This window comes from Trachurus japonicus, chromosome 22, assembly GCF_045865225.1.
Source record: "Trachurus japonicus isolate A0001 chromosome 22, Traja_1.0".
Taxonomy (NCBI): Eukaryota; Metazoa; Chordata; class Actinopteri; order Carangiformes; family Carangidae; genus Trachurus; species Trachurus japonicus.
In genome coordinates this window covers 23,366,327-23,381,532 of record NC_140928.1, presented here as the reverse complement: position 1 = coordinate 23,381,532, position 15,206 = coordinate 23,366,327, and the positions used below count along the sequence as shown (strand labels likewise).

The 15,206-nt window shown below is 39.9% G+C and overlaps 2 protein-coding genes across 5 annotated transcripts in view; both read right to left on the bottom strand.

Annotated features, from left to right (window-relative positions):
• col12a1a (collagen, type XII, alpha 1a) overlaps positions 1-7,129 on the bottom strand; it is a 53,804-nt gene extending 46,675 nt beyond the window's left edge. For all 4 annotated transcript variants that reach the window (XM_085767494.1, XM_085767495.1, XM_085767496.1 and 1 more), the window contains exons 1-5: positions 6,890-7,129; positions 5,438-5,543; positions 1,676-1,792; positions 1,440-1,583; positions 805-858 (exon numbers count right to left, since the gene is read on the bottom strand). In XM_085767494.1, coding sequence (XP_085623620.1) covers positions 805-858; positions 1,440-1,583; positions 1,676-1,792; positions 5,438-5,507 — 385 coding nt within the window. In that variant the 5' untranslated portion in view covers positions 5,508-5,543; positions 6,890-7,129. The remainder of the gene's footprint in view (positions 1-804; positions 859-1,439; positions 1,584-1,675; positions 1,793-5,437; positions 5,544-6,889) is intronic.
• Positions 7,130-9,431: 2,302 nt separating this feature from the next.
• On the bottom strand, positions 9,432-14,907 carry LOC146964080 (cell cycle control protein 50A-like). Its single transcript, XM_085768409.1, has 7 exons — positions 14,438-14,907; positions 12,683-12,802; positions 12,112-12,219; positions 11,935-12,022; positions 11,633-11,776; positions 11,332-11,541; positions 9,432-10,639 (listed from the first exon to the last, which is right to left on the bottom strand). Exons 1-7 carry the CDS (start codon positions 14,684-14,686, stop codon positions 10,446-10,448), a joined length of 1,113 nt encoding a protein of 370 aa, XP_085624535.1. The 5' UTR covers positions 14,687-14,907; the 3' UTR covers positions 9,432-10,445.
• Between the last annotated feature and the right edge of the window lie 299 nt (positions 14,908-15,206).

Genomic DNA, 15,206 nt, shown 5'->3' with positions numbered 1-15,206 from the left:
AAATCATAAGATGAAATTCTCTGGAACATAAAGGATGACTCTATTGAAATAATTGGCAGGGCTTACGTGGATGGACTTTAATCCTCCTTCCCCTGGGTCTCACTGACTCTAAATTTTGCTCCTCACATCTCATAAGCCTCATTTTAAAAGGCCATTTTTCTTCCTCAAAATTGCCTGACCTAATGCTGACAATAATGGCATCAAATAAGATGTTTAGTCGAATAACTTGTGTGGCCTTGAAGGGCTTCCCAAGCGCTAAACCTTGAGTAAGGGTTTGGGAGAATCTGGAAGTGGGGCAACAGTTTCCATCAGGATGGGAGGGGTATGAGCATGTCTGCCTGAAAGTGACCAGAGTGTAAGTCTCATGACATTAGAGAACAGCTTGAAAAAGAGACATCTAATTCATAACTGTGCCACATCTTTTGATAGTTTAGATAACGCACTTGCTTCTGGGTTGCACAATAGATAGATCATTACTTGACGCCCCCCCTCCCTGCTCCCTTCCTCTCCATGATGCATAACAGAAGCACGTCTCCTTTATTTTTCTTCTTCTTTTTTTTGATGTGACTGGTTTCAATTAAAATAGCCAGTGAGTGCCTTCCAGGTCACTGCCGGAACCCTTCTCTGCTCACCCTGTGACAACCCTGACAGAGGGTAAAATGAACGCCTGACCAGATTATTCCATGAAAGAAAAAACACTATGATGACAGTCATGAGGGGAAAAATTTCATAAAAAAATGAATAAAAAAATTGGAAAGTCGGCCCTGTTCAGATTTTGGTTGACACTACAGTAAACATACTCACTGATTGCATCTGACTGTGGCCTCCTGACTCGTCCGCTGGAGTTACTGGACTGGACTGAAACACAAGAAACACTTGTTGAGCAAGGACCGCACATTGGACTCACTACGTGCTTTTTCACAGCAGAAAAAAGCCAAATTAACACTTCATAAAAGCTGGTCCACACAATCAAAACCACATGCACACAAACACACATCTTCTATGTTGCGCTGGCTATAAACAGTGAACAATTCAAGAGTCAGTAAAAAGCTGTGAGAGCCCCCCTGCTTTTCTACGTTTCATGTGGCTGGAAGAAAATGCAGAATACGTTGTAGTCTTACTAAAGGATAAATACTGCCTTTACATCATACTTGAAAGTTCTGATTAATCTCCATGTTTAGTCTAGTGCTATTGATGCCAAACTAATAAACATCAGAATAATGCATAATAAAGATGATGACCTTCACTGACCTTTCTGGATACAACAGTATCTTGTGTCTCTACATACTAGCAATACTATATCATTACAAAGACAGTCTTAAATTATTAAATGATGAACTTGCAGAAGCTAGTTTGTGGGTTATGTGAACTAAAACAACAAAATAGTTTGCTTCCATTGTTTCAAACAATATCAACCCCATGTGATCCCATGTACTTACTGGTCAGTTGCCCAAAGATGGGAATGCTCTCATCTGACCCATAATAGGAGTTTATGGACACTGAGTAGTCCAGGTCAGGGGTCAGATTAGTGATTGAGGTCGTAGTGGCATAGGCATCGAGAGTAAAGTCTCTGGCTGGTTCATCTAGGAGAGGAAATGAAGCAGTAAATCATCTGTTGGGAAGCAGTGTTTGTATTCACTACAGTTCAGGCAGGTTCAAATCACTCCATACTAACCTGCATCTGATACAACTTGTATTCTGAAGCCATCGACCCTTGTTGTGGGCCTTACCCATGTCATTTCCACTGTGTTCTCATTTAGAATTTTAAATTTCAAGTCTGAGGGAGGTTCCACTGCAAATAAGAGATGAAACAGTGTTAAACCACAACAAACACGTAGGTATGTATGGAAGTATTTGTGATCAAATTAAAACAAGACATATTCAGTCAAGCATTCACATTGATCCCAACGACAAACACTTCATGACTGAAGTGGAGTTGTTCGTTGTTGGGGACAGACACATATAGCACTGACGTCCATTTGTGAGGGTGGCGAGTAAAAGAACACGTGACAACATTGAAAAAGTGTGAGAAGCCATTTTGGAGCAAAATGGCATTTGTTTGAGTTGCCCGACCGAGATAGCCAGCAACTCAAGCACTGGCATACACGTCTGTGTGTGTATGCCAACATGTGCACGACTCCACACAAACTCTACCAAAGTGCAAACACTGAGTGAACCATCCAACACATGCTGAGTGCAGTCATTACAACGCATGCCCCAACCACATACTAAACTGCCTTTATGATGGAGTTGATCTCAGCATTACAAAAATACAACACTGACTTCATTCTCAAGTTACTGATTATACAATGGAATCAAGGTTGCCATGTAGTTGTTGAAGTAACTCTTCACAAAATTGAACACCATATGTTATATATACGTTGTATATAAACATATTTCAAAGACAAGAAGTGGTTTGTTGTTTATTTGGTTAAGGCTCTTTACACAAGTGAGTGGCACACATCCATTGCAAACCTTTTAAAAAGAATACACAATTCGTCGCCGGAGACTCTTGTGTACTTTTTCACTGGCAGCATAATGCACAAGAAGACATGACAGAATAAGATTACTCGAGACACTCAAAAGACTGCTCAGATGTACTGTAACAGAGGAAGTGGGTACATTAAAAATAAATACAGGAAAACATAAACAGTGTGACAAGACCACGCGCCTTCACATCGAGCTGACTTGATCACAGCGTCATGCATCATGTACATGAGAAAGTTGTTTGGTTCAACAACTTTGATTGACTGGACGGGAGTTTCCATGTACAGTTGGGACCACACAGACAGAGACGACAAACATATTTTAAAATGATATTCTTTCTTACAGCTTCAGGGTCATCGCCTGAGAGTTAATGTTCAGTAGCAGAGGTGAGTTAACATTCACCGTCAGTGTCATTTACATGCATTACATTCACATTATTATTTGGTATTATTAGAGTTGAATATAATTAGATTCTAAAGAGTTAGTTTTGATTTTGTGGTTTTCTTTATTAGTAATTATAAAAATCTTGATATACTGCATGCAACTCTGCTCAAAAGGTTTGGTTCTTGCCAAATCAATTGGTGTTTGAAGACAAATATGCTTCAGAGTGACACAATCATTCACTGAAAAAATAATAGAAAATATGATGAAATCACTGTGAGAAAATAATAATCATCAGTGAGGTTAGCATGACGTTATACTGTACACTTCAATCATGTGCAAGGCCATTCATTCATAGAGGTACCAGTAGTACCATGCAGAAGACTGTAAGATGTGAGCCATGAGTGTTGGCATGTGAGTTCATGCTGGCTGTAAAGTAGGATAAGAGCGCCGCGGGAGGCAAGAATATCATTGTAAAATACTCTTTGGAGGAGGAAGCCATAGCTTGGGACACACTGAATGCACAGGCAGATGACAAACAGGAGCCCACTAAATACTTAAACACTGGGATTGGAGGATCACCAACCTGGCATATCAACTCAAGGAGCCCCGATGGACCGTGTTCCACCTGATTTCTTCGCGAGTATTCATCTCCAACACACCAAAAGGTAAGGGGTATGGAAATGTGTGTATGTGGGGGTGGGGTGGGGAGTATGATGAATATGAGCGGTGGGATGGGCAAGCAGCAATGCGATGGATGTTGGATTGAAAAATTCGGAATTAGGTCGGTCTTCACCTGAATGACGCGTCTGCCACGCCCACTTTTGTTGATGGAAAGATGGTCTGAGCATGTGAGTTCAATTTGTTACAATTTCTTTGACCGTATGTCGTCCTGGCCTTAAAATACACTTAAGGAACAAAGATGGTTTTGTCAAAATAACAAGCTCTGGTATGTTATTTGGGCTTTGTGGTTGCTATTGTTATATGAATGTCTGTCCCATCAGTTCCTAATAAAGGACACTCCTGGCTCCCAGGGGCCAGAGTCTGGCTACTGTTCTGTTAGTAACCTCTGTCTTTAGCCAGCCAACCAGCTATCCTGGCCTGAGCTGCTGCCAGGAGGAGAGACCAAGAAGGGGAGGAAAGAACACCGACTCTCCCAGAGAGGCAGGACAGATGCCAAAGTAATTCCACAACATGTGCTGACATTAAACATTACTGCATATTAACTTTCCATATGTATTGCAACTCAGCGTTTTTGTGAATGCCCGCAAAGAAGCCCGAGAAAGGCTCTTTGTCTTTGTGCTGTCTGAGGATTAATTTGCTATTCTCATATTTCATCTTTCCATTCCGTTAGCGGAGATATGTGAGAATAGACGTTCAACTCCTCTCACCACGCCAGAGAGCTTTCAAAGGGAAAAATCAGAATGTTTCCATACCGTATTTCCATATTTGCCATTATTTGGACTGAAATGTTTGTATATGAAATTACTTTGAGTCATATTCTGTCAGACATACTGACAGTTTGTTAACAAACTGTTGTTGGCTCTCGTAATGTGGGCGGTGAGAAGTATTTCATTACCACTATAACAGTCATGAGCACAAATCAGAGTCAAATATTACTTTTAAATATAATATTTCAAGAACTTGTATGTTTCCATTTGTTAGACATTCTAACAACAAAACTATAAAACTGGATCCATGATGTAAAACTGAAAAAAATTAAATTCTGATGAGAAAAAAAAGAAAGAAAAAAAATAGTGCTTTACTACTTTCCACACTTTTTTTACGTTGAATATACAACTTACATGACTAGCCTACTCTACTTTCAGTATTGCGCCATTATTAGTCTGCTTTGAATACAAAAAAAATGGCATTTACGTAATATTGCAACCACTCTAAAACCGTTAGGAGGTTTACACAGGTTTTCCAGATACAGTACAACCTCATACGTAATCTCTAGCTGCATTTAAGTTCCTAATTAACAAGGATTCACAATCCTCTACTTTTTGCAGATAAACAGAAAAAAACAAAAGAGCAATTGGCCTGTTAAAACATTTGAGAGGAAACATTTAGCCATGAAATGAGTTTTGTTCTACTCTTAGTATGTGTCCTGCTGTTTAATGCATTCAATTAGAAACTCAGTGTGCTTGGCCACTTACATGTGCCAAATTGGAATGAGAAAATTGCCCCTCAAGTAGTGGTTTAAAATGTCTAAATTACAGCCTAAATACGAGCAAAGTGGTTCTGTAATGGGTCTTGACAGATAAATCTGACGATACAGGCTGCAAATGAGGGATGAAAGCATGACAATCAAAAAATAATCAGTCACAAGTCCGAAACTTACATAGTCAAATAGCATAGGCATGAAACAATAATCACTTTATTCAGTTTATCAATACAAATAGTTCAGAGTTTCCATGTGATGACTCTGACTTAAAAGTTTTAAAAAAATAGTCACTGTGGTATAACAACCAGGGGAAGGAAAAAGATAAAAGAGGAGAAGGAGGAGATAAAGAGACAGAGTGATATTGTGTATGCAAGTGAACTGAGGCCAGGTGGTTTCATTTACCTTGAGCATCTACGGAGGATAACAAGGCTGCAAGGAGGGCAGCGGCTGCCAGTGACAGCCCTATCTTCATCTTTGGTCTTAGAGGGTCAGCAGCGCATCAATCAGTCTAAGGATAGAGAGACAAAAATGAGTTGAAACTGCAGATCTGTAGCTCATTTTGTCAGTGTGGTGCGACCAGGCACGACATCAAGGCAACATATTCAAGTCTGATTTACTGCTGCGGCCTGATGCTCAGATTTAGAGGGGAGAGCGTGTGAGCTGAAGAACGGCCCGTTTGCCTTTTAGTACTTGAAGCACAAAGTGTTTAAAGGCAACATGCGGAGTGGAGCCAAATGTTCCCCTGGATTATGTTTTTTGAATATGATTCCAGATAGCTCTTAGTTATTATTATTGCACGGCTTTTCTTTTAATAACTGCATGCTCTATCTAGACTCCCTTGCACAACAAGTGCCACACCTTGCTGCCTCCAACTGACGCCCACACCCTGAGGTATAGACTGACTGCTGTAGGTATTCAGTAATGACTGAAAAAACATTTTAACACATGCTCAGCTGGTTTGGCTTTTAATGTGGCTTTGCCCGCACGCTGCATCACTCAAGGCAGATCAGAGAAGAATCTTACTAAGTTCCTGCTCTCTCAAGGCCTGCATGGGGTCTGGGTGACCACATACAGTTACCAAAAACTCAGCCTGTGATATTATAGCTTGCTAAGTCTTGTTTTCTTTAATACAGCCTTTTCATATATTTTTTTAATTTTTATTTTAAATTTTAAAATCTTTCCTTGCCTAACTCCCCTCCTTTTCTCTGTCTGATATGTTTCTAAATGACTTGGTACAGAAATGGAATGACTTCATTTGAGGAGGTTTACCAAAGGATAAATAGCCTAAACCCCACACACACATTGCACAGTATAAATTCAGCTTCTGTAAGTAATACCACAGGCTGTGCGCCCCTCCTGGTGCACAAGCCAGAAAACTGCAGCTACTGAGGGGCTGAGTTGACCGGTGGCCCTTCGGGGTGGGGGTCTGATTTTAGTAAATAAAAGCACTCCTAAAATGCTACTGAAAAACTACGTATGATAATGACTTAAATACAGCAGTGGTTTTCTTGTCAAATATCATTAGTGTATGAAATTTCATTCAATTCAATTCAGCAGTAGCCTAACTGGGCGTCGAATCTTTAAAAGTTCGTTTAAGTGTAAAAAAAAAAAAAAAAAAAAAAAATCTAAGAAAACAAAACAAAAAAACGTGATCAAATCTAGTTTATTTTTTAAAAATCGATCATCGTAGGCTATTTCATGCACGAAAAGAAAAAAAAAGTTGCGCATAAAAAATTCAAAACTTTCCCAAGTAGGCCATTGTAAAATTTTAAATGAGGTATTTTTTATTCTATAAAAAAAAAAGAGAGAGGAGAGCGAGTGAATCAACTTAAATGTAAAAGTCAGTCTACTCACCTATTCAACCTCCTAAAAGTGAAGCGACCACTGTAGAGAGCAGTCTGCTAGATGCCTCCTCCTCTGCAGAGTTAGAGAGAAGTGTCAGGAGCTGCTGCTGGAGCCCTCTCTCCTCTCTCTGGCTACTGGAAGCTCCGCCAGCAGATGTCCAAGGAGGAAAAGCTTCTTTCCAAGTGGGAAGAATCTTTCCACCATCGGCTACTTAATAGAGGGGCAGTTCCCAACTCTCAATTTACCATCATATGGCTTTCTTACGAAACCTCTGCCTGCCAGTTGATGTAGGCTATGTCCCCCGCTAAGATCGGTCCACTGTTTGGAAATTACTTCTTTTTTTTCACTTGCATTCCTTTGGTCTGTCGATTTAATGAGTTTCCACTGCCAATGTGACTTCACAGCAGGGCCACAGTTTGCCAGACAACACTTTAGAGCGGGATGTGTTTCATATGCTCAACTGGCTGCTATGACCAGTTTCTTATCTCAGATTCCAGCTGCAATAAAAGTTAATGTTTTTGGTTTTTGTAAACAGGAATCTCGTGGTGCTATAACACGGCCAGTTTCTCACACTGTGCTTAGGATACTTGAAGAAACAAAAACACGACCCCGAATTTCACAAGTGTATTTATGTCTTATATGGGTAAATGAACTTCGTCTGGGAATGTGCATTTATTTCAGCAACTGCCCATCCTGTAACACACTGCGGTAGTCAGAGCTACTGTCTCTTTGGATTTGTTGCCCTCGAGTGTTCAAATTAAAGTACTACACTACTACATGTTAACCACACAAACTGTAGTAGTCTCAAAATATCAAATTCTGGGTAAAAAAAAACAAACAAAAAAAAGACAAAATAAGAAAGGGGGCTTGATCCTTTTCCTAAAATATATAAGTGCAATATAAAGCTTGTGGTAAAGTTTACAAAACATCTACAGCAGGAATCATGACTTCTTCAAGCCAGAGAGTTGGTAAATTAGCCTACATACAGAGTCTGCATAACTGTCTCATCAGATCCTGACCCATCGAAGGAATTACCACACCAAACAGCTCATGGACACACTGTATCCACTCCCTGTGGGGACATCACACACTTAACAGATGTGACTGCAATAGAGTGCATGCTAATTAGCCTGCCTCAAACAACCCTTTATGATTCATCATCAGATTACAGTCATTTTACTTTCAAAGCTGTTGCCAGTGCTCCCACTGTTATGCCCCCATAACACTGGGGACAAGTCACTGGTACAAATGTGTTTTATCCAAAAACCAGACTGAGACATCTGAAGTGAGGCTGACTCATCAAATCTCACAGAAACACTGACATACCAAACACAGTGGTGCTCATTGTGGCTCTGTAGAGCAGAGTAGCCTTTAACCCACCCTTTAGATGGATGGGCAAACTTGTTATCCTCCTTTACAAGAAGAAGGCATTTTATATTTTGAATAAATACAGGATAGCCTACGTATGTTTGTTTTAACATAAATTCTGCCAGTATGCCAGTTCAGTCACAGTTCACTGGCAAAGTGCTTAATCTCTGGTTAACCATAAGCAATTAAGTGAAGGCGTACAACACACCATGCAATGAGGCAGTGATTTAGAGGCGAGGGAGATCATTTTTCAACTATGGCTACAGTAATGCTGAGCTCTGTGCAAGGATCATCAACGCCCACCACATCGGATCACTCATTTTGCAATGGACTTTTAAACTGCAGTTTGCAAACACGATTAGTGTAAGTCCGGCAGCAACTTCAGGCCAAGGGCACTGAAACAGAGCCTGGGAATAAAGTAGAACCTCTGACTTTATCGTTATAAGTGTTAAATGCTATAATGTCTCAACACTTAAGTATTTGACACTGTTTAAAAAGGAGTCAAAGCCAAATATGCCTGTGATAAGACATGAACAAAAATTTGTACACACTCACTTGATGTTGATGGGAGTTACTCACAAACAGGGACAGTCTCCACTTGAAATAGTTTTATTTTTCCACTTCTTTTTACCTCTGTCTATGGGTTGCTTGCTTCCCAGTCTGCCTGGGAAGTTGCTGAGGACCCCTATTGGCACAAAAACTTAGCTAGGGATAGTTCATGGTTTAATTAGTTAGGATTTAACAAAGGTAAACAGTGATTTATGGTGATGATTAACAATTGAAATTAGACATACAAGAAAGTGAAACGGCACAAAATAGCAAGTCAAAGTTTGCATGGTTTCTATGACAGTTTAGTAAGTTGACTTTTGGTGGAAATTACCATTTCTGTAGCAATTAACTACTGTGAAGTAAGAACGCTAAAAAATACTCTGATGCTGTCATGCCAGCAATGGTGACATCTGCTGGTAAATACTCTGTATTGCATTTGTATTAAAATATTAAACCCAAGTCAGAGGTCAACTCACTGCTGCTACTTTGAATGCATTGCATAACCCATGATATATGTTTTAGTGTGAGACTTATCAGGATTACTATATTATTTCATGTTAAACATAATAATATGATAAATGATAAAGTAGTGGTGGTGAGCTGATGTTGGAAAAAATCATCAATGACACCAATACATTGACCAAGTTGTTTAATTGGACCCTACAAACCTTATAAAAACCCAGAATTTTAAAATTTAAACAATTAACCAATTATGAACTGATCAAGAACTTAATATCATGACTGAAGACAAGGAGAAACAAGAGGAAAACCTCACAAATGTGACACTTTTAAAGTGCATATCATTTGGTTAACAGAGAAGAACACAAAATAATTTAACACTGAAGCCAAACTGTAAAAACTCAAATATTTTGATGAACTAAACAGCAAAAGACATGTCCTAGAGTCTCAGAGAAAAGAACACTGGATATAGTGGTATAGGGGCATGTTTCCATCATTAATAAGCATTGGATCGTAACAGTATTCTTAATATAAAAAAAAAGAAAAAAGATACCTTATGATTGCCTCAATCTCCTCATACGATCTCGTCATACAACCAGTCAGAGCAGAGGGTGTCATGACTGCTTTATAATTCTCCAGGGGTAAAATACTTGTTAAACATCAATGCTTATTATAATTACCAGCAAGCAAGCAATGGTTATCCCATCCTATAGTCAAGGTCATCTCAAAAACCACAGAGGTATATCAGTGAAATATGATACATTCATCAGCAGGACATATTACAGTACATAGTTTGGACAAAGACTTTAAAAATACATACATCCTTCAATAATTAAGCCATTTGCAAAGCACTGCTAAAATAAAATAAAACACAGACACTTTGATTATGTATTGATAAATAGAAGATTTAAAAAAAAAAAAAAAAAGAGTGAAGACAGCCAATGACAATCTTAGCAGACCAACTTGAAGCTATATGCACAGAGACACATACTCTAGCATCTTTCTGGTTACCTTAAATGTTCGACACATAAATATAGTTTTATGAATGACTTAAGATGCTGCTGTCCTTCCACAAACAGACATATACAGAGACCAGTGCATTCACACTTAAGTCAACAAGCAGCCCAGCAGAGACCCTATGGGGGTCACCCATGCATGCAGAGACAGGAAAACATGAAACAAGAATCGCTTAATTTGCTATATCTGCACTGTTGTTGCGGGTGTCATACTTATGGTGGATGATGAGCAGAACAACACCCAGGAAGAAGCAGATGGAGCCCACAGTGATGTAGGCGATGCCCAAGAAGGGGTTCTTTCCTCCCATCCAGGAAATGGTGCTCAGGATCATTCGCTTACGCCCATCAAAGCTGAGCACAGGGTAATCTGATTAAAAGTGGTTAAAGGAAATCATCAGAGCTTCTGGATTGAGAGAAAGTACATTGGACAACAGGACTTGTAAATACTCCAGTCCACACCATTACTAAACTATTAACTTCCTATTAATGTACTCTTATTCCTCTTTAAAAACAAACCAGCTGTTCAGGCCTTCTTTTTTTCAGTGGTAGAGGTCAACCTTTACTATAACTAACTTCTTTCCTTGCTGAGAAATTTCAGAACTCTCTCTACTCTGGAACATGTGAAAATAAAATATTAAATGATTGTGGGTTTTACCCAGCATAGTTTGTAAGATACCTCAGTGAACCACCGTGTGAAAAAGGCCCTGAAGTGGACATTAAACAAACAGAACTGTAGCTGCAGTTGAGTATAGTGGTGTTTGCTCCCAGCACAGTATTTGTTGGCCAACTGACAACAAGCTAAATAAATATTTACTTGATGATATTGGGGTTTTTAAGAGCTCACTAAGTTTAGATTTGTGGGTCTCTGTAGACCGGATTTGTGAAAATACAGCAAATTTATGTGAATTATAATGATCTAAGCTTACCAGGTTTCTGGGTAATAAATCATACCGTGTGCAGTTTCACAAAATGCATACTCACTCACACCAACCCTACAGCTCAAGACAACCTCTAGCTCTGGCTGTGCTGTAGGGTGTCAGCTTTTCATTTAAAGGATACTGTAAGTTATGCTCAAGACGTATCTGCCGCTGGGCAGCGTGGGGGTCGTGCTAGACTTCTTCTGGATGATGCGATAGAGCTTGCGAAAGGTGGGCAGGGCAGCTGTACGCATCCATACAATGAAGTCCTCGTTGATGAAGCCGTTGTTGTCAGGATCTGATGGGTCTAGTTCGTACACTGGCTTCCTCCAGTTCAGAGGTTTAGTCGTGCCTGAGAAAGCATAAGAAAAAAATTAAATTGTCACAGCAATTAAAGAAGTTGAAATGTTTTGAAGTGACTGTGCATAGTTGGCTTAAATCACCTTGGAAAGCTGCAGAGAGGTTGTTGTTTGGGCCTGGGTTCCTGAATTTCACATGCTTGTCTGTCCACCATGCAATGCCCTTCTTTACCAGAGGAATTGTATTTCTGGTGCCATTGACATCAATATGATACAGCTCCAGAGTGTCTGAAACAAAGAGGCAATACGTTCAATATTGGTGCACCTTTAAGTGCCGCACAGCTTTGTTATAATCTGATTTTTTAGAAGGAGTTCAAAACAACAGATGATACTGGAGGTGGACACATAAGTAGGAATAATAAGGTCGTTCATCATGTCTCACTTACCGTTGAAAAGGCTGTTAGCTATGGCCCCGCATGGAGCAATGGGCACTCCTTCAACCATTCGGTACGGCTCACATTCTTTGCTGGGATCCTATAAACATCAGTGAAAGTTACACTAATGCAAGAGGCTTTTACTGAAACATCTGCTTGATGAAAAACACAACATCTCCAAGATTGTACCGTTAGGGCAGACCGGGCACCATTCAACTGGCTGTCATCCCTGGACTTCACATAACGTCTGTGGTTCTGATAGAAGTTGGATAAGCCGTAGTACATGAAGACATTGCTCTGTAGGGGAGGAGAGATGGTGTTATTAAGTGCACATGGCCTTCATGTTTTTAGAACAAGGACATGTTGTTTTATTCCAGATTTATCTTTGTCATATCTAAAAACACAACAGTGTAATCCAAATCTTGGCAGTAGAGACACTGATAATAGTGTGTGCTACGTGAAATCTGTAGAGACTGAAATGCAACTGGCTGTGAGTTTTTTTATAAGCAATCAATAAGAGCCTTCTGAAAGTTACTGGACTGCATATTTTAAGATTAGAATAAATCAATGACAATGAAGGCTCCAAATAAACCTTGAGTGTGCCTTTGTTTGGACTGGAAATAGAGTTTAATGGACATTCACTGTTGGGAGGGCATTTTTGCCCTTTCATTGCATGACCAAGACTATCAATACTGGAACTGAAGGCATGTATTATTCATGGGGTCTGCATACTGTAAACTGGTGTAGTTCCTCAGCTCACCTCAAACGGCTGCTCCAACTTGAATTCTACAGTGCAGAGACATGGTGCTGTGTTGTTCCAGCTGAAGTTCCTGGCACAGCTGTAGCATGGACTGTTCATGTCCACACCAGTGTAGTCAACCTGAAAAGGAGGAGCAGATTAACAATAACATCTAACACTTTAATTACATTTAGTTCAGATACATGTGCATTGTTTTGTACTGCTCAAAATCCATATGCACTTGATAGGGAGTTAATAAAGCACAAGTAGGCTACACAAACCTAATAACTTGAAGATGAAGGTGATTGGTTTTGTCATATACTGTCCAATATGAATGAGTGGACAACTTACTTCTCAGCAAAAATAGCAAATGAATAAAGTTATTCACATCAATGATTGCAAATTTGAAAATATACATTAAGTGGTGTGGACAACTTCTTCAAAATGTTTTATCAAAAAAACTGAACACTATAACAGTGAATTCATTACAGTGCTGTTGAATTAAGATTTGAGCTAAAGTGGCTAGTTAAAGTTAGCTGCGTGTGTACCTTTTTTATATACAGTCCGTGGTGTGTGTCATTTTCAATATGGTGAATTCAGGAAGAAGTAGCCTAAACTAGAAAAAGCATTTCCAAGAATGGAAATGGTGTGACTGCTGATAGCAACTGAACGCTGTTGCAGAATTAGCAAATAGTGCAAGCTGTGATCACCATACAAATGTTAGACCAAGGTCAGAATCGAACCCACATCCTCATGGTCATTAGACTTCCACTCTGCCTCTAGGCCACAGTGCACACACAGTTAAAGAGACTGTTGTCTGTTAATGATCTGCACACTGTCAACATCAAGAAAGCTTGAGAGTCAAGCTTGAATGACTTAGAATGAAAATGTCTGTGAATTTCAGGCTGAGCACTAACCATATGGCCACAGAGAACCTGAGTTACAATGAGCTTTATACTATGAGGAATCAAAGACTGTCCAATGACAGCTGAATAATTGGAATCAAAAGTCAAGCAATGAAGTGAAAAGACTGAGGCAGGAATCGAACCCATGACCATATGATCACTAAACCTTTCCTCTGCCACTCGGCTACAGAGAGCACACTGCTTTCAAAACTGTTGTCATTCATTGTAATGTGATGATGTGCTGCAAACTGGTATGAGTAATCAAGGAGATAACAAACACCTGTAACCAATTGAAGGCGGGGGAGGAGAGCAGAATTCAACATAACATAACAAGAGTTCTTCCCTTGGATTCGAACCAGTGACCTTAGAGTTGGAAGGCATCCACCCTAACCCCTACACTACAGTGAAGTTGTGGAGAAGAGAGGTTGAGACTTTGATGAATGTGAGATTTTTTGTGAAAAAGTTAAATATTTGAAAAAGTATAAATAGTTAAAAAGAGAAAAGTAATGCCGATAAAGTTCAAAAAAAGCTGCACGTTTTGATATATGAATTGTTGAAATAGCACAAAGTATGAAGGACTAGAAGAAGACCGTAAAAAGGCGGAAGAAAATGGCCAAACAGAAGAACAAGCAGTCACACTAATTACTAACATGCCACCTGCAGAGACGGTCTGTCCATTCTGTTAAGTCTGTTTACGTTACAGTACATGTCCCACTGTCATCTAAGCAGCTAACTAATAACTTTTAGTAACTTGAAATGAACTATGAGGGGAAACCCTACAACACACGACTCTCGACTTTGGTCGCTTTCCAGTTGGGGAGCCACAGCAGCTGAGTCGGTTAAAGTCCGGTAGACATGACAGTTACTGTACCTCGAACTCTTTGATGTTGTTTGATGTGACATAAAGGCCGATGCCGATGGGGATGAAGATGAGGCCGATAACGAAGAAGGCTGGCAGGACAGTGCCCGCCGTCAGGATAGGCTGCCATGCCGGTAGTCTCTGCTGCTTGAACGCTGTGTTGTCGGGCTTTTTACTCTTCGCAGCCCCGGCTCCGCCGTGATTCGAGGCGCCCGAGTGGTGCCCGTCCTCTTCCTTAGCGTTGTAGCTTGACGCCATCATGGCTGCGATCCGCTGCGAGCAAAATAATCCACCTCAGCTGACAGTCGACGGTTCCTCGGTGAAACCACACGGTAAACAAGCGACAGAACTTGAAGGTAAAGGACGAAACTATCCAGAGGGCTAAAACGTCCCCGTCTAATTCAAATATCTTCTTGTTTGTAGTAATGGTTTATCTGTCGAGTTAATCTCATTCCGAGGAAGAAGCCGGAAGCTTCTGAGCCAATAGCGTGTTGTAACGCAGCAGTCACGTCATCCTAGGGAACAAACACGCCCCTTCCTCACGGTGGCTGTTATGCACAAACAACTGATAGCCATAGTGAAGCTAAAAAATATATAAATTATAATAATATTAGTTTAATATTCCAGCAGACAAATACTTAATTTACGTAATTTGAAACTTAATTTTAACAACTCTTAAAATGTAGGTCGTACCATTTCAAAATTTGAATATGGAAAGTAGCCTTTTCTGACCACACATTTTCAGTCAGAAAATGCCTTGCTCATTACTAAATGGTGAACA

Coding starts and splice junctions, on each gene's coding strand:
- LOC146964080 (XM_085768409.1), bottom strand. CDS start 14,686: ATGATGGCGTCAAGCTACAACGCTAAGGAAGAGGACGGGCACCACTCG. Junction 12,803..14,437: donor ACAACATCAAAGAGTTCGAG/GTACAGTAACTG, acceptor CCTCCTTTTCAG/GTTGACTACACTGGTGTGGA. Junction 11,777..11,934: donor AGCTAACAGCCTTTTCAACG/GTAAGTGAGACA, acceptor TCTTTGTTTCAG/ACACTCTGGAGCTGTATCAT.